Genomic DNA, 19,820 nt, shown 5'->3' on the forward strand with positions numbered 1-19,820 from the left:
ACAAAAAAAGCTTTTATGGTGAGTTTTGTAAATAGATTTATTAAAGGATGACCTGTTCTCTAGCTGTGATCTTACCACTTCAAATGGATGTAATTTGAATAAATTTTGTATGGTAATGAAATCAATAAAAAGGATTTTTTAAAGAGTTTAGATTGCTATACGGCTATTTAAGTTCTTCTTACTCTTGGTGCCTATCATGCTGCTTCTTGGAACCTAGCTGTTACTATTTTCATTATTAGTGCTCACGCTCATTTGACACCAGATAGGTTTCAATCCCGTTTTTTTATTATGCTAACAATAAGTTCAGCGGTGTTTTTTAAGCCAGAGTGAAACAAGAATAAAAGACACATGTAAAGAGACATACTAGGAGATCCAGAAGTTGAGATAACACAGGTTTATTTTTATTCCCTCCCCCCTACCCCCCCGAATTCTTGCAAACTTCATAGAAATTGGGTTATTCTAGGATTAAATGACATGAAAGCAATTGGTGAGGATCTGTTTAACCTTCCTACTGATAATTCTCCAGAAGTCTCCTAATAGTAGCTTTGAAAAGAAGGAGTTCTGTTTACTTGAGTCACCTCCAACAGTCTCTTCTACCAGACCTGTGTTTACAAACTTGTGCTCCCTTTCTGGTCTCGGTGCTGCACCTTTCTAGATGCGTGGCCATCAATTACTAAAAAAAAAAAAACAAACCACCTATCAGGATAATAAAATGACGGTAATATGGTTGTTTGCTTAAATGTTACACTTCTGAGCAAGTCCTACGTGTCTTGTCACCTTCCCTGCACACAACAAGGCTACTATTTTATCTTTATGCACCTGTCCATACTCTAACTTCTGCACACAGCAATACTGAAAGCAAGATTACAGAGAAGATCCTCCATTCTTCTGTATTCCCAGTAAATAATAAAGGGGGGCCAGAGGACTCTGTTCTCTGATCTTCCTTTGAAGCAGGGATGCCAATAAATGTCCTCTTTCTGTCCTATCTGTCATAGCTCCCTGGCCTGTTCTCAGTGTCTCTGTTCTATGGCTGCCATAAGCACTTTTTTATTTGCCCCTAGAATCTGTAACCGATTGCCAGCCTTCGTGTCATTTTCTCTCCTCTTCCTCCTGCTTTCTGTACCTGCTTTGTAAACTTTGGATGTGCCGAGTGGCAGGAAGAAAAAAAAAAACCAAACAGCCAGTTAAAACACTTAATTCTGCTCCCCTGAGCTAGCACAGTGTACCTCAACGTTACCCAGCATAGAAACGTTAGTTTCAGGGAGGTTTTACTGGGGCCTGTATGTGCTGCATTCCTTGGCTGCCAGCAGATGGAAAAGGATTCTGAGAAATCTGTCAAAACTGGCCTGAATGATAGGCAACTACACATTCCTCTACACACAGGAGAGGAGTTTAAAAAAAAAAGGAAAAAAAAAAAAGGGGGGGGGGGGTCCTGCACTGAGATCTCATCCACCTACAAATGACAGACACCATCGCTTTCTATTCTTTTCGACTTATACCTGAAAGAGTAAATTACTCCACCACTGTCTTGAAATTACTCCACCACTGTCTTGATGCAGACATGGACGTTTTTGTTGTAGAAAGAAAGTAGGAAAGATGTGTAAGGCACCTTTTGTAGCACGAGACATTGCTACATGTTTAGAAGCACCAAAATTAGCATTAAATGCCAATTTTTTCTGTACATAACACAGTTAATGCACAATGCCATCAGTTCCTGGAGCCAAAAATTCTCAAGACCAAGTGAACCAGGAGCCTGTATAACAAAGTCAATGGAGTGGTATTAACAAACGCATGAACAAGTAGAATTCCTCTCCCCATTTTGCTTGTCTTGCTGAAGCAAGATCTGCCTGGATATTACTCTACAGCTAACCAAAGATCAGCAGAACGCTTTGCTGTTATTAAGTTCGGGAGTTTCTTTACCCCCTTTTTTCTTTCTAAAACTTGACAGGGAGAAAGTGTCATACCTAACAGAAAAACTGGGTTGCTATCAATTCTGAGTGGTGCTGAATGTTGCTGACAAACGACCAGCCAGATCCCCCTAAATTGCAGGACCAGAGGAAGAAATCTAATTTCTTGTATCTAACTTTAAGACTCTCAATTTTTTTTTCCCGCATGTCTTCCCACTTACTTTCCCACCCAGAACTGCATGTTAGTTATCAGAGAATAAGGTTGTCACGTAAAAATTGGGCCCTCACTTCCCTGAAGGTTTCCCTTCCCTAAGGATGTTAGTTGAGATGCTCTAAAACAACTAAGGATGTATCTTCTACTAACCATGAGCTAAAATTGAGATGTTTCATTTTCTGAGTAGTTTTTGTATTTTCCAACTACCTACTCCTGCAAAACCTGTAATGACTTAAGATAGTAACCCAGCCTGAGGCTGGTGTCTTTGAGTCTACCACCCCTGAAGCGTAGGAAGTACGGTATGCAGGCAACTTGGAAAGGAGTTATTCTAAAGCTGTTCTTTGGCCGCTCAAGGAACTGGAGCACGTATGTTGCCCGTCTCTACAAGGCCAGTACTGGGACTTGTGCTGCCAGCTGCTGTCTCTTAAAAAGTGTTTTCCCAGGTGGGTACAGATAAGCTTTCTCCTTGTGGTCAGGAGGTGGTAGGGAATCAACTGCTTCCCTTGCTACCTGCTGCACTACCAGCACTCTGTGTGCAGCTTTATTTGCTACTGCGAATATGCTACAAAGCAATTTACATTTGTGAGCTTCAAAAGCACTTAAAGGGTGCCTTCCATGTTGTGGCTACATCCTAGGACTGAACAGGACTCTGCTGGCACAAGGGCTGCTTGATATTATGAATTCTTGGCAGCGGGACAAAGTAAGGACTCGGCCGGATCATGCTGAAACTGATCAGCATGGCCTATTTATGTCACTAGGTATGGGACTCATGGGTTATTCCTGCCTGGGAGCTGCTCTTCGAGCTCACTGCCTCCCCTTAATGAGTAGCGTTTAGTCAATCTTGGCCTTCTGGAGATTTTTGGATATGTCTCGCAGGCTATCTGTGCTTTGCTCTTTTAGGCAACCATAAAACAGCACTGATGTCTGCCCAGTTTTGTTTAACCAGAGAGGTAACGCTTGGCTCGTCAAGATAACTGTGGGGTAGTGCAGTCCAGTGCTCCCAGAATAGAGAAGTTTAGTTCAAGGACAGCATGTGAAACACTTAAAAAACTGAATACGGGAAACTGAAAAGAAAAAGGCAGAGAATCGCTAACCTTACCAGGAAGCAGTTGAAATACTGCTTGGTAATATATTGTCATTACTTACTGACATACTAAGGACTACTTACACTGTACTATGAAGGAGGATGTCAGAAATAGAGTAATGTGACTACTGATTTTAAAATGTTTTCCTCTATGCTCTTCTGGGCTAAAAATGCTGCAAAAATAATGAATTACACATCATTCAGTGTCTCACTCAGAGTATCTCTGAAAAGTACTTGTGTGCTTAAACAAAGACCCATCACAAAGGCAAATGTATCTTAAGCTGTAACAATGACTCTATCATGAGGCCAGGGAGATATTAATAGTGCTCAGTCCTGCCTAGAATGATTTGTTCTTAAAGACTGACTTAAATGAAGTGTTTGTTTCTTTCTGTCCTAATTCTCCTCTTCAAATCTCTCCTGTTACTTTGTTCTCATCGTTATCCTTTTTTTGCCTGTGAACACTGTCAGATAAGCAGGACAGAAAATAAGCACCAGTTTTTAAGAAAAAGGAGAGGGAGGGGAAGCGATATTCATAGGTAGAAGTTGCCAAGTTTTATCTGCTAGCAGACCAATAGGCCTATTATGGAATACACTCAGGGCTTTCATTCACTTTCCCTCCAGTTCGAGGGAGACTATAATCTGCTACCTGGAGAATAAAATAATGATTCCAAAGGCTCCTTCTAAAGAGAGTAACTTAATGTTCGAAAAGCAATTACAAGAAATGGTGATTTTTATATCCCAAAGCTGGCTACCTCAAAACAAAACAAATACGTTAAAGATGCAATATAAATAATCTTTTTAGGTTAACTGTGTCTACTAAAAGCAAAGCAATAATATTATGCTCACCCTCTATAACCTTTGATCAACAAGGAAACTATACACTTAACAATCTGTCTGCTTAGAGCCCTAGCTTTAGCCATCCAAGTTTAAACACCCAGACTAATGTCTTCCAAAATATTAACCAGAAAAGTTGCTACTAGCCCTAAATTGGAGGAAAACAATGGCAGAAACTTTAGCCATCTCATGTTAAATATTCTGACCAACGTCTTCCAGAAGACAGAAAAGTTGCTACTAGCATTGTATTTTGAGGAAATTAATGATTGAAAATAGTGTTGTGGCCACAACAGGAATAGCTAGCTCATCATTCATTTGGATCAGATACATCAGAATCCAACTGTTTTAAGTGGATAGGCATTGCTGGACCTCATTTTCAATTAAAATAAAGGTGAGCCTCCAAGGATTCGGGAAACTCGAGCAGAGGACGCGTGGCCTTGGCGCTCAGCAGATGCCCCGGCACTCGTTATTTGCACTTCAAGCACAGCCGCGGCGCACTGCTGGAGGAAATCCCATTTTCAGCTCTGCGACTTCACCTTCCGTCTCACCCCATCTGCCGTCTCCAGTACCGCCGCCGCCGCCGCCGCAGCAGCAGCCCGGCAATCCGATGCCGTGCGGATCCCAGCTCCCACCTCCTCACAGCCAGGCTGCTGGAGCGCAGCCTCCAGAAGCGACTCGAGCGCTCCCGGCCCAAGCCGCCGGGCTCTGCCCGGGGGCGCAGCCGGACCGGCGGGGCACCCTCTTATCTCTGAGGGCGGCGAGGACGGGGAGCCCGCAGCCGTTTTCAACCTCCGCCGTCCGAAGAGAGGACCCCGGACGCCCGCCCTCACGGCTCCGGGCCCCGCGGCCGGCAGCGCGGCGGCCGCCCCGCCCCGTTTCGGCTCCCAGGGGATGAAGGCAGGGCCGCGCCCCCCCGCCCCCCCGTTTTTTCCCCGAGCGGAGGAAGCGACGCCGCTCCCCGTTTCTCCCCCCGCCCTCCCCGCTGAGGGCCGGGGCGGCCCGGCGCAGCGGCCGCGTGAGGAGCCGTTAGGGCTCCAACGGCCCCAACGGCCGCCGTCTCCAGCTCCGGACAGGCCTCAGCTCTGCTCTTCCCCCCACGTACGGCAGTCCGCCGGCGAAAGGAGCGGGAGTCACCGGCTCGGCTGTCAAACACCTCGGCGTTCCCGCAGCGGGAGCGGTGCCACCCCGCTGCCCCCGCCCCGCCCCGCCCCGCCGGGCGGCGCAGCCGCGCAGCCGCGCTCTCTCAGGCGAGGCTGCGCCGCGGAGCCGCGCGGGCCCTTTTGGCCGCTGCCGGCCGCCGTCGCGGCGCAGCTGCGCGCGCGGGCGCTTGAGGCGGGGCGCGACGGCCGTGATGGCGGAGCCCAGCTGAGGCGGAGGCGCGCCTGGCGGAGCTGAGCGCCGGGGCTCGTTGTTGAGCTCTTCCCCTGCCCGGTTGTGACGGTAATGGCCGAGTGCCCCCCTTCTCCGCCAGGCTCCGCCGGTGTCCTGCCCGCGCGTTGCTCCTGTCCCCTGTGGGGGCTCCCCTGGGCTCCGCGTTAAAGCCGGGAGGGGAAGATGACTCCTCTGGCGGGAACCTCCAGAGGCTTTGGCGGGCGGGTTGCTGCTCGGGGGTCGGGTGCCCTGAGCGGGATGGAAGCCTGGTGTGGGGCCGAGCCCAGCCGGGCTCCGGGGTGCCTGTGCTCCAGGCCGGGTCAGGCGGCGGCCCGGCTGCCGCTTGCCCGCGGGGATGGAACAAGCTTGCCCTGGGGCCCTGAGGTGAGCCGAGCTGGGCGGTGGGTCGGTCTTATTGTATATTAGCGCTGCAGGTTTTTTTCTGCTCTGTGTAAGCCTGGGGATAAAACCCCGGGGCTTTACCGGAGACACCTGTTGGTAAATAGAGGAAAGACCAGTCCTCTTGCACCTGGATGGAAGTTTTCTCTGTGGAAAGAAGTACTCTCTTGGTATGTGCAAGAAGATCAAGGAGGGGTGACCGATATGGACTGGGGCAAGGGAAGTTTTGTTTGTGTCAAAACATTAAAGGCACTTTTATTGGATTTTATTTACTAACATTCATTTTTTAAAGAGATCTATAAAGTTCTGTAGGTACACTTGACACTATAAGAAGAATACGTTACCTTCTAATTTTATTATTGCCTCTTATTCCAGTCAATCTCTCAGAGTAGCTGCAGGAATCTTTATTTATTTATTTGCTTGTGAAGAAGAGATTTTATGCATGCATATGGAACTAGTGTGGATACCATGTAATCTGGTCTAAAAAACAACTTTACTGTGTTTGTACTTTAGAAAAGTTGTGAATGCCTTTAGTTAAAATTTACTGTTAATCTCTTTCCCTTCTTTCATTCAAGATTTTAAACTCCTGATTGAAGATAGAAATATGGAGGAGCTCTGAAAGAGCTTAAATACACCAGGCTTTGACAAAGAAGACTCTATGAAAGAAGGACGAAAAGATTAATGCCTTTGCTCAGGGAAAGACAGGGAAAATGTGGCCACCTTGTCAGCCAGTCAACATCTGTACCCAGTCTTAATGAGGTCAAACTGAGCAAGAAACATATTTCTGCAAAGGGAGGACAGACGTTTGTTGGACAGTAGCATCAACTCATGGTTTTCTGTGCACTAGTTCTGCTTGTTCATGCCATGTCTTTTTTCTTTTTTTTCCCCAGGATTATTATCCAAGAGGAGTTAGACCTTGCTTAAAAAGGTATGAATTTTATTTTGGCTGTATTCTTTTTTTATGGGCCACTGAAATAAACTAAGCTTATTTGTTTTGCCACCTGCTCCGTTATATCAGTTATTTTTCTGGAAAAGAGAAAAAACACAAATTAAAACCCTTTTTTCCTTCCCTGTATTGAGTTGATAACTTTACCTATTTGTACATACTGTTAGTGGTATAAAGTAGTGTAAGGGATGTCACCTCCCCCCCAATATTCTTTAGTGATAGACTTTTCGCAGCTTTTCATTTTTGTTTATCCTTTGCTGCATTTTTTTATAGATCCTGGGATTTTTGATCTAGAAGAATGCTAAATGCTTAAATGTCTTTGTCAGGTGCATCCTCTTTGTGACATCATTATATTCCTTTTTAAGTTAAATGCAGATGTGTAATGGTTCAGGTTATGTGAAGTTTTATTTTGAAGTATATTTTGTGAGATTGACTGAAGGACTCGTATTGCGAAAATGCACAGGTGTTTAACTACTTATGTTCTTGAATAATTCAATTGCAACATCTGAAAGTATTTTGTATGCCAGTAGCCTGAATTTTTTATTTCTGAAATCTGGTTTTAAAGAAATTAAAGCCTTGTTTGTTTTGTTCTTCACTGTCAGTTAGGAAAGTGTTGTATTTTCCCTGTAAATGGTGAAATGCCCTTGTGTGATTTCTGTAGTAAACTCTTGAGACATGTACAAAACCAAGTTTCCAGTGGTAAATCAGAGTTTATTCTGATTAAGAATTACACACAGCACGGTGTGAGGTGTGTAATTAATGCAGTACTTTTTTTTTTTTTTAATAGTCTCCTTTAGCAAATAACTTTTTTTTCCTTTCCTGAAAAATGATTTGGATCTTGAGATCTGCTGGGAGATGTACATGCATATATATTTACTTTCTTGTGGAAAATATAATCAGATTTTAATGATCTTCTAGTGTATTATAGGAGCCAGATGATAATCTAGCTGTTTTATATTAGCTAGGTATAGTTGTTTAACATCTTGTACCTGAAGACAAGAATTTTTATTTTGCTGTCCTGATGAATGAAGTAATTAAAATGAAAGGCCTGTGGGATCAGGAATTCCAGGAATAGTTTGGTTTGTTTTCAAAAGGACTATGAAGATATATTGAAATACCATGCACCATTTTCAGCACACAAATAAAAGAGCCAGAACAGCCTCTGAAGCAGGCACTTGAATGCTGTATCTTTCATTCTTCTCCTGTGATGTGAGCGGAAGCATATCTGTCACATAACACGAACTCATTTCACGATGATGCCTGACATGATTAAGAATACTTGTGCCTTGGATATGTCATGTCAGAGGAGCTGCAGGGTTTTTGAATTAGCAGATTACGAGGTACAGATTATTTAAAAAAAACCTCCAGCTATATGGTTTGTGGCTTTCTCCCTGCCTGTGTTCGAGATCTCAGGGGAAGAGGGCATCAGGAAGTATCTCTGGATAGTTGACTGGTTTTGTGTGCTCAGTATCCCTCATAGGTATGATATATTGCAGGTATATGTAGAAATATACCTGACTTTTCTTCATGAGAACATATGCAGTAGATACTAGGCCTTTGTTTTGTATTCAAATGCTTGCTAATACCCGTCTTCTCTAATGCTTCTTGAAGATGCCTGCTGCCTGTGATTCAGTGCTTGAAGATATTGAAGATATTGTGTCAGCAGAAGATTTGAAACCACATGATCGGCAGTTTGTAAGAAAGAATGTTTTTCCAAAAGTGCGAAAACGCAATTCACAAAAAAATGTTCAGACAGATGATGATCCCCCAAGTGACAGGTAAATTCTTCCATCAACCCTATCTTGTTGCTTTTCTCATACCTTGTGTGCACTGTCAGCTTCAAAAAATATGGTGGGAGTTCTCATTACCTCATAATGTAAAATCTGAATATAAGATAAAAATGATTAAAACAGTGTTTATAAAATGTATTGACAGTGAATAATAAGTCCTAAGCAAATTTCTTGTCCTAGACAAACTTTCTGTAGAAATCAGTTGTGACTGAGATATTGATTAATGGAGTAATCAGACTAGAAAAATGGTTCCTGTTACTTAAGCTTTTATGTGTAAAACATTTCTGAAAAATTGTCTGCTTTACCTTAATTACCTAAATAGAAGCTGAGCTCTTTAAAATACAGTCCTGGAGTAGCCTTTTGACATCAGGAATGAGAAATATAAACACAATTCTGAGAATCCCAAAAGGCTTGAGGTTGGAAGGGACCTCTGGAGGTCATCTTGTCCAAACCCCCTGCTCAGGCAGGGCCACCTAGAACCAGCTGGCCAGGACCATGCCTGGATGCTTTTTGAATGTATCTAAAGAGGGAGATTCTACAAGCTCCCTGGGTAACCTGTGCCAGTGCTTAGTCACCCTCACAGTGAAAAAGTGTTTCCTGATGTTCAGAGGGAACCTGCTGTGTTTCAGCTTGTGCTCGTTGCCTCTGGTCCTGTCACTGGGCACCACTGAAAAGAGCCTGGCTCCATCCTCTTTACACCTTCCCTTCGGGTATTTGCATACATTGATAAGATCCACCTGAGCCTTCTCCTCTCCAGGCTGAACAGTCCCAGTTCTCTCAGCCTTTCCTCCTATGAGAGGTGCTCCAGTCCTTTAATCGTGTTCATGGCCCTTTGCTGGACTGTCTCCAGTACGTCCAGATCTGTCTTGGGGGTGCATCAGAGCCCAGGGACTTAGGTATGTCCAGTTTGCTGAAGTATTCCCTGACCTGCCCCTCTTCCACCAAGGGTAAATCTTTCTTGCTTCAGTCTTTCCACCTGGTTTCTGGAACCTGGGACTTCCAAAGGCTGTACTTTTCGTATGTACCTCCTACAAGTGATATAGTGAAACTTCTTTTGAACTTATTATTTTATTTCAGTGGAAATAGTATTTAATAACTGTGGAACATATATTTGCATTTTTCCTTCTTGTGATTCCCATAAGAACAGAAGCAACTTTCTGCTGCAGTGGAATTGATTAAAGTATAAGTGAACTCAGTTACTGATTCTAGTTTCTACTGCGGTTCAGACATCTGGATTTTGCGCCTTTTTTTTTTTTTTTTTTTCCTCCACCCATGAATTTCAAGCTGATGGGTAAAATTTCCCCGCATTATAAAGATGAAAATGAAGTATGTCTGGAATGCACAGGAAATTCAATTTTGTTTTTTCATTACTGTTCAAAAGAGATTTTACAAGCATAACAATGCACCTCTATGTGAAGCCCCATAAAGGTACATTCACCCCGTTCTGCCAGGAGTGTATGTACAGCTGAACTGGTGGTCTATAGATACTTCATGCTAGCAATCCATTCTCCTAAGTATTCAGGTACTATATATTATCTAACAGGCTTTGACCCGAGAAAGCGTAGTGAATGTATATTGTTTAGACAGTAGGAAGTCTAAATACATTGTACATGTGCAACATATGCACATGTGTTGCACATGGCTACTTAATGATCGTGAATCTTCCATCAACAAATTTCTATTTCTAGCTAGGGGAAGTATCTTTAAAAAAAGAAGCTGGGGGGGGGGGGGGAAGGGGAGAAAAGAAAGATGTGAGCAGGGCAAAGGACTGTGTTCCAGGATGTGTGTCCTTATTGTACTGGCATCTTTAGCTCATTGGTACAGTTATCCCAGGAGTTTTGATGAGAGTTTTTGCAGAATTTTTTGTTGGTTCTTAAACCATTGTGTGTGCTAGCTCCATGGTGCAGATCTGCCATGCTGCTTCTGTAGCCCAGAAAGGTTGGGATATGAGCTTTCAGATGTTAGTGTGGCTGGTGGCAGGCTTAAGTTAAGGATTTATAAAGATGGCTTGTATGGAGGCAACTACGATCAATGGGTCCCATAATTTTGAAAGGTTGCAGTTTAGCTCTAACAGTTTGCTGGTGGCTTAATTTCAGTGCAGTCACTTGAAGGTCACTTGTTAAATGGTATGATAGTTTTCAGAAAGTGTGTGTTTTTTTTTTTTTTTTTTTAACATAACTGCAGCGCACCGAATCTCTTCTTATCTTACAGCTCTTGTACCTTCTCCATGCTAAAATTCTTTTCTTGACACTTGTGGTGGATTGACCCTGGCCAACAATTGAGCAGCCACCCAGCCACTGGCTCACCCTTCTTGCCAGTAGGGTGGGGGAGAGAATTGGAAGAGCAAAAGCAAGAAAGCTTGTGGGTTGAGATAAAGACAGTTTAAGTGAAGGAAAGAGTAGGGCAAAAACCCCAAGTGATGCAAAAGCAATCACTCGCCACCTCCCACAAGCAGACTGATGCCCAACCAGTCTCAGAACAATGGCTAGTTTGGAAAGATCAAACCCCCTGTTTTTATTGCTGAGCATGATGTCATCTGGTATGGATTATCCTTTTGGCCAATTTGGGTCAGATATTCTGTCCATGTTCCCTCCCAACCTGTTGTCCGTCTCCAGCCTGCTTGTGGTGGGGTGGAGCACAGTGGGAAGACAGAGGGTTTTGATGCTGTGCAAGCACTGTTCAAGGACAGCTAAAACACAGGTGTGTTATCAACACTGTTTTAGTCACAAATACAAAACACAGCACTGTACAGGTTGCTGTGGAGAAAGTTAACTCTATCCCAGCCAGACCTAATACCCACTACACTAAAATCACGTAATTATGTTTTTCCCTAGCTGTTTTGGAGTTGTTACTGTTTGTGGTGCTTATTTTGTATTTGAAGAATTACAATTAATTGATTCTGTTCAGTGAGCTTAAAGGGGAAGCTTGTTCATCTTTTAACTTGCCTTTTTCATTCATTTTTACGTAACAGCATTATTCCTGGTGCTCAGAAAATCTGGATTCGTACATGGGGATGTTCTCACAATAATTCCGATGGTGAATATATGGCTGGACAGCTGGCTGCATATGGATACAAAATTACAGGTAACGATATCAGACAAGTCGCATAATTCATTTTTTTGGGGGTGAGTGTTCAGAGCTGTAAAGCTGTCATCGAATGTTTTTAGTCTTAATTACACTTTTTTAAGTCCCCCTTGATCTCCTTCGGATTTGAAGGTGAGGAGGTAAAGTGTTTTCCTGGCACTACGTAGAATGATTACAAGATGAGTGCTTTCGGAATGGTTAGGTTTCCCTGACAGGGCGGCCATCTAATAGATGTCATGCAGTGCCTTTTGTGGGCATTTTGCTTGCTAAACTTAATTGAAAAGTTTTCTTAAGAGTAGAAGGGAAAGCTATTAATTCTTGGGCAGAATCTAGCTGGTTGTGTGATTGTAATTGGCGGAGCCCAAGTGAGAGAGAGGAAGGAAGTGTATTGTCACTCAGTGATGTTTATGCTTGCTGCTGGAGCAGAGGTGAACTACTCCATGTGAATGATCCTTTTGTTTCCGGAGGGACGATCAGTACGATGGAGGTGGGATGATAATAGGATTGTATCTTGTGCACTCAAAAGAGCTGAAAATGCTATTTCTCCTTTCCTTTCAAATAGTTTAAAACACTCCCCGTCCTCTTGTTCAGCCTCCCCAACCCTAAACAAAAAACCCAAACTTGTGGATGTGCTGGCAATATTTTATTTCTTTAATGCAAAATGTGTTGAAAGAAAAGCTGTAGAAAGCTCAAAGCATAGATTGATGTCATGTTTCAATGGAAAATAATTAGCTGAATACTTTTGTGTAACTTATGACTAGTCAAAATAAAAATTTATATTTTATTCATTAATTCAAGTTTTGGTCTGTCTTGCATTTCAACTTGTGTCCTGCTTGTACTGAAAGACTGCAAAGTTGTCTTTCCTGACATTTTGCTAGAAGTATTTTATTCTTGATTTCACAAAATACCTGTTTCTTTTCTTGAACATCTTATGATATTGTTAAACAGTTAGTCTCATTTTCCTTTTTTGCAGTTGATCTTTCTGTATTTAAGTAGAAACTAGATACTGAATTATTCAAGTGCTGAACTATTTTAGGGAACCTAGGTGATTCTTTAAGTAGTAGTGCAACTCTGGAGTAGGTATGCTCTTTCCACAGACAAGTGGAGTGCTGGTCCAAAAAGCCTTATTTGTGACAGCTGTTTGTGTAAGGCTACAAATGAGTTCTCAATTTTGCCTTGCTATGACTTTCTTAGATTTAACTTCTCTTTACCTTAATTTCTGTAATGCATAGTGTTCCAGAAGCTACCTCTGGCTTGTCAAGTTTCAGATGGCTGTCCTGTGCTTTCAGAATTTTATTGGGAGAAATGTAGGAAAGATGGAGTGCAGCAAAAGAAGGAACTACCTAAAATTTTTGATACCTCTCTTTTTAGAAAATTGAGTGTTCATAACTTTAGAAAAGAAATAAGTCTACATCTAGAATCTGAAATTAAGAACTAAAAACTGAATGAAAGTTGCGGTAGCTGGGACAGGAACACCTACAGAATAATTTTGGTAATTGTATATGAAATTGACTGCTAGTTTCTGGTCATTATTAAAGCAATGTCTTGATTTAGTTTATTTGTGTGTATGTATATATGTATATTAAATCAAACAAACAAAAGAAAACCCCGGTGCTGAGGTGGTAGGAAGAAATTATCCAGTGTGGTTCTTCTTTGTGAAATTAGGTAACTTCTTTTTAAGCTAATATATTTAAGGATCTCTGGAAATTTCATTTTTGTTCAACAGAACAAAAATATTGGCTACAAATTCTGGCTAAAGTAAATTTTTACAAATCCATCTATTGAATGTTCCCCTTTATAGACTGTTAATGAAGCTGGAACTGACTACAAGTATGGCAGGTATGGTAGCTGTATGTGAGAATGAGGTGGTGAAGAGGGCAACTGCCTTTCTGCGCAATATAGTGATGCTTCTGGCCACAAGTGCGTATGAAAGTGCTCTGTTACTGCTTGGCTTGCTGATAACGTCTGTCAGGGTTTCACGCTGGGACTGGCCTATTTAATGTCTTTAATGGACTTGGAAGACAGGATGTAGTGTACCTTCAGCGAGTTTGTAGACTATGCCAAACTGGGGAAAGTGGTTGGTAGGCTGGAAACCAGTGCTGTGATTTTGAGGGACCTCGATAGACTAGAAAAAGGATTAATGGAAACCATATGACATTTAGCAAAGGCAAATGCAAAATCCTAGGGTTGGCATAACCCCAGCTAGTGGTAAAGGTGGGGGTGGGCAGACTGACTAGAAAGCAGCTTTGCAGAAGATTATTTTTGGGATTGAGGTAGACAAGAGTTGAACCTCAGTCAGGAATGTACTCTTGTAGCAAAAAAGGCAAACTGCATCCTGGGCTGTGTTAGCAAGAGTGTAGGCAGCAGGTCTGGGAACGTGATCCTTCAGCTCTCTGTGGTACTTGTGAGACAGTGTTTGGAGTGCTATGTCCAGTGATCCAGCTTGGGCCCAATTTTGGGCTCCCCAGGGAAAGAGAGAGGTTGATGTATTGGAACGAGTCCAGGGGAGGGCCGCTATTATAAGCTTGAGGAAAATATAGAAATACTCACTAAGGTGAAAGATTGTCTGTTGTCACAGCATCTTTGACAGCTATTACTTAAATAAAAGTGTTTTGATTAGCCTGTTTCCTACATGTTCCTAAGCTTCTGAGTCAACAATGCTTATTGAAGAGATGCTGGACTAAAGTTCTGGTTCTGGGAAATAAAATGTGATCTTTACTTGCAGTTCTTGCTCCATTATAAGGGAAATGGTCAAGCACTGTTTCTAGTGTCTTCTATCTAATTGCAAGATTGAAAAAAAAAAAAAAAAAGGAAGAAAAGCAGCATCAGACAGACTTTTATTGCTAACTAGAGGCTGTAACAATGCAACCTGCCTTGTAAGTTGACTTAGCTGAAACTGAAGATTGATACAATGATGTCTTCTAATTATAGAACTAAATTTCCATGACTTGTTGCAAAAACCTTATTCTAATTCTATTCCTTATCCCTGTTTATTGCATGGATTCTGCCTTGTTCTCGATTTGAAATCTGTTCAGGAGATGCAGAAGTCTTTTTTTTTTTTTTTTTTTCTTCTTTTTTCCTCCTCCTCCCCTTCCCTTTTGTCTGTTTCAAAAGCGTTCTTTCTGTACAAGCACCCTTTGTTGCTTTCAGGACTGGCGATATCCAAAGGTGGAAACTGAGGGCTGTGCTACAGTTTTTCACAGCAAAGACTGTCTGGAGAGAGGGCGCACTGTGAATTGGCAATATATAGATATTGCAATAACAGCAATGCTGATTAAAAATCAGGAACTGCAACAGCTTCAAAAAAGGCAAAGGGAAACCATCAGAAGAGCTGAATCTATTTTTGTACCTGCTTTTATAGTGTGAAGGTAGGCAGTATTCTGAACAAATCTTGCATACCATCCTGTGGGAACACAAAGCTCCTTTGTTAGTCTGAGCCACGCAGAAATGTGTGGACCAGCTGGTGTACGTGTAGGGCTGTACCATGGTACTCGTTCATGTTCTGAAAACAACGTAGCTGATGGTGGCTTTACTGGTTCTGGTTTCTTGGCAGCGTGGCTTGCTGTGTAATTCAGATATGCCTGCAGACCTACTAGAGTGCTCCCTTTGAGATACACCTTGGAGGAAGAAACTCTCATGGTACAGACAAGTAATGCCTACTGTGAAAAAGAGGAAGCGGGTGAACTGGGAGCTCTCAAATACTGTGAGCCAGATGTTTGTTTGGGAAGGGAATTCAGTATGTGTGCCACTTAACAGTACTTTCTCTCTGAAAAATGGAACCGAGCATGTACAGTCAGACATAGAAGGAATTGATTTCTGAAGTGGGTAGTTGCATTAGCATTTGTTGACCTCTATAGGTTTCTGGTTCTGTGGAATGAATGATTTTTGGCCCAGCCTTCTTGAATGGATCAAGCGGTTAGGTATGCTTGTTATGTTGCGATAATTGCCATAGGCTTGAGGCTGTTCAGGTCCAAAAGCGTTCCTTCCTCAGTCATTGTAAAACATGCTGGGGGTGGGGAAGACATTACTGATGACTTACAAATACCAGAAGAATGAACAGTAACTTTTATGAAGAGGAAGCAAAAACTGCTATTAACAAACATTCAGCAAACATAAACCAGTAACAGCTTATCTGCACTACGTTTTTATTTATTTATTTATTTAAGAAATAAATGCTAGCATGGAACTTTTTTCCTCCTGTAGTATGTGATTCCAGAAGCAACCAGGGATGGCATTGTTTTGTTGCTAGTTCAGTGGGCTTGGCTTTGATTTAGCACATAGAAACTAGGTTATATTATAGACCCTCAGCTTTACTTGTGCAGTTTTAGACTAGTCTTTGTTCAGGCATCCTTTTTACTATCGTGCAATTTGTATGTAAGTTTGTTGGATGGAAAGATGCTGTATTTTTCATGGATTCTTTCCTGTAGTTCTTAAAGAGCTTACTCCATTACTGGTATGGTTATGGTGTTTGTTGGTAAGACTTACCAGTTTCTATTGAAGCTTAATGTTTATGGTCCACGTCATATGTCTTACAACTCTGAAATTCACTGTGCAGAGAACTGATGTATTTCTCTAAAGCAAATCTCATGGTATGAGGTATAATCTCAAATAATATTTTGAAATACTGTTAAAGAAATTCTCTGATTTTTAATGCCTCTTCTACTTGTGAATTTTCTAAACACTTGTCAGTTTTGTTTACCAGTGGATATAGCTGAGGTATCCTTAAGACTGTCCATCTGCTGAGATTTGAGTAGAAGAAGGAAAAAGACAAGGAAGAACAAATGCTCTGATCTACCTAAGACCTCATGTTGAAAAGAAGACAGATGTAAAAGGAAACATGCTTAGCCTGCTGTTGAAAAAGCAGATGAGGTGCTACAAACTAATACAGACTTCAGTGTTCAAAGGCATTGCCTAGTGTTCATTGTGTTGCCTCAACCGTGCTTCCTTAGACTTTGGCCATCCCTGTACAGATACAGGAAAGTGTGCTGCAGCATCCATTTTATTCATCCAAGTGGAAAATAAAGAAAATGACTGTAGATATTGACTCTTGTTTCCTGAATCACAATTCAGAATCTGGTGCTTTCTTTGAAGTGTTGTTTTAAAAGTACTTTTCCACTGCACAATAAAATTGTAATAATTTTAGATTTTGATTTATTTTGTTGTCCTAAAGTAGAGATATCTTGAACAGGTTACTGTATTCTATACATTTGTTAATATAAAATTAACTTTCTGCAGCCTGTGTAGTGGCTGATGAAGTATTTTGACTAAAGTTTCTGCTGGTTTCTGGTGTATGCTTTTAGTTGCTCAGAATCATCAGTTGGCCTTTCCATTTTTCTCTCTCCACCTGCTGATAATGCTTCTCTGTTGATTCACAAGTATCATGTGAAACAAATGGTAGTGATTACTGTGTAATTTTGGGGTGCTATGAGCCATCCTTATTGTGGGATATTTTTAGTATTCTTTTTTAAGCTAAAAGACAAATCTTTATTAGCTGCTCACTAAGTGTTTGATATTTAGTCTTATCAATCAGAGAATTCAAGTTTAGTCTTTGCTTTTAGATTCCTACTTTTCAAGTGGTTGTGATTGCAGTGCTGATTTTTGAAAAAAAGATACTTTAGAACCTTTTTTTGAGGGGGGGGGGGGGGGACGACACACGTTTAAATACACCCAATAACCCAAACTACTTTTCTGGTAGTGAGAGGTGTTTCTGTTTTCTCTGACAACACTGCAGTCATGAAACTGTCATTCTCTGTGAAGCAGCTGAGCAATGGAGAAAAGTGAACTGAGGTGTAAATCCTGTGGTGGTTTGTACCCTTGCTGAAGAATTCCCCTGTTGTCTCTAATTTGTAGAATCACAATCCTGTATGGTTTTTGCATTGCTTGATAACCTTACACACCTGCGTAACTACTCCTGAAACAGATTTCTTTTTCAGATTCAAACTGATTGATAATCTAGACAAAAAAGCTTTTGGCTGTTGATACTGAGAGGGGCAGTAAAGTAAGTTGTTTCTGTACCTGTTGTACAGGTCTGTACCTGTTGTACCTGCGAGATAATTGTCTTAAGAGTTCCAGCAATATGGTCTGCTGCTTTCAGAAGGTCTAAGTTGCTGCTTGTCACAAGTTTGCTTTGTGTTTCAGTTCTTGGTGCTCTGACCTGAAAACTGTCATGCACAGTTAGTATGTGAATGCTTGGGATGTGGGTGTGGTGGGTTTTGTTATGTTTAGCCTCCTACTTTCACTACTGCTGAAATAATTGTTACAGTTGGACATATCAAGAACCATCTTCCAAGGCGATATAAGAGCTCTTGTCATCTGTTTAGAACCTGAAACTTTTTTGGTGAGATGGTTAAGAGGGTGAGGAGAGAGGGTGAAATGGGACATAGAGGAAAAATGGAAGGTGGTATTCATGGGATGGAACAGATGGGATTGCATGAATGTAGATGATCAAGATTTTGCAGTTCTTTGGGGGAATACAGGTATTCCTAGCGCAGCCTGAAGCACAATAAGGCAATGAGTGGGATGATGGGTCTGGGTATTGTTGGGGTGCCTTCTTGTAGTGTAGAGTTATACAACATCATGCTGCGACTCATCTGCAGCAGTGCATGTTCCCCAGGTCTCTGTAAACTAATGTATAATTGTGGTTTTGGCAGCTGTGTATTGTTACTGCTCCTATGTTCCCTGTAAAACTTCCTAGCATGTGGGTGGCTAGAGTTCTGTTACTTATCACCTCTGACTTCTAGCACAGTGCAAGATACACGACCTCTTTGCGGTGAGTTTTTCCTACTTCAGCATTGACTTCTTCCTCAGCATCAACTTCTTATTCCTGTTAGGCAAATTTCTGTTACGTAGAGTATCTAGCTTTGAGGATGTTGTCTCCGTTACAGGATAGAAGTCCTCTAATTCTCAAACTGGAAAATGTTTCCTCTGTTTACGGAGGCATTGGAAAGAACTAGTGTGTGTTTTCCCCTTGTAACTGCTTCCTATATCACTGCCATTAGAGCTTGATCTGGCAAGTGTGTACTGTTTTCTTTACTCCACTTAACATCACCTCTTTTACAGTTCATCTAAATTAAATTGATTTCTCTTTTTTCTAGTGTTTTTCACAGTCACAGAGCTGGCAGCTGGAAGTTGGGAGCAGGCCTGAGAGCCTAAATAAATCTACATGCACACTGTCTTCAGAGACACTTGTAGAGAGATTACATGGGCAAATTTAAGCATGCATACATGCTTAGGGTTAATTCTAGTAGCAAACCAATTGGCTGCATGCTGTAGTGGTTGTGCCATAGGGTTTAGTTCTGGCAATGCTGAACTTCATATAATCCAGAAGAAGGAGTTTGAAAAGGATTGAGCCATGAAAGGTAAATTTCAGCTTCATTTCAGCCTCATATCTGGAACGTGTCCCTGTAGTAGATGGTTAAGCAATCAGTAAATGAAGCATAAATAGCAGTGATGAAGTGAGTTCAACATAGACACACAGGTGATGTAGAGCTTTGTAGAGCGGTCTACTGAGACATTAGTTTCACGTGGTTCTATGTGCTACAAGTAATAATTTATAGATTTATAAAAGATAGTGGGAGAACAGATCAGACTTTTATAACCTGACCAGGTACTCTCAGAGGTAGGAGCAAGATCATGTTTTGATCAGAGCATTTGTAGGAGCACCTGAAAAAAGACTTGCTTGTTCCCCTAGGTGACTGGGGAATGGTGGAGGAGGGTTAATGTTTAGTGCAGGCTCTTCCTAGAATTCAGCTACAGTTTCATTTGCTAGGGAAGCTGAAGCTTTGCCGTGAGTTCCTTGCTTTTGAGAAACTGCTGATTGGGACGAAGTTCTCTAAACTTGCCGTGGTCAGCCTTTGCTGTGCAACTTTGCGTTATGATGTTCTTAATACATTTTGGGAATGCTTTTTTGACAGTTGCAGTGTGGGTGCCTGTGTGTGTGTGAGCTGCTATTGCTTTATGTTACTCTAGGGAGGCAGGGCAAGCCTAAGTGAGTTAGTTTCTGGCTTGTGGCTGATAAGAATTCCAAATGTAGCGCAACTGATCTTAAATTGTGCTGTGTCTCCAAATACAGGGCATTAACCGACATTATTCTCTTTCTGTCAGGCCTGAGGGTGTGTGAAGAGGCGAGACAGCCGTGTGGTTATGGAGGCTGGCTGGAGACAGTAGAAATCCACTAAACAGATAAGAGGCA

General features: G+C 41.9%; 1 protein-coding gene across 1 annotated transcript in view; it reads left to right on the forward strand.

Annotated features, from left to right (window-relative positions):
• Positions 1 to 5,344: 5,344 nt before the first annotated feature.
• The window catches only part of CDKAL1 (CDKAL1 threonylcarbamoyladenosine tRNA methylthiotransferase), a 426,399-nt gene continuing 411,923 nt past the window's right edge, over positions 5,345 to 19,820 (forward strand). The window contains exons 1-4 of the mRNA XM_082328770.1: positions 5,345 to 5,479; positions 6,700 to 6,737; positions 8,367 to 8,533; positions 11,517 to 11,629. Of these exons, the coding sequence (XP_082184896.1) occupies positions 8,367 to 8,533; positions 11,517 to 11,629 (280 nt within the window). The 5' untranslated portion in view covers positions 5,345 to 5,479; positions 6,700 to 6,737. The remainder of the gene's footprint in view (positions 5,480 to 6,699; positions 6,738 to 8,366; positions 8,534 to 11,516; positions 11,630 to 19,820) is intronic.

The sequence above is a fragment of the Platalea leucorodia genome (assembly GCF_965183815.1).
Source record: "Platalea leucorodia genome assembly, chromosome: 1".
In the NCBI taxonomy this organism is placed as follows: domain Eukaryota; kingdom Metazoa; phylum Chordata; class Aves; order Pelecaniformes; family Threskiornithidae; genus Platalea; species Platalea leucorodia.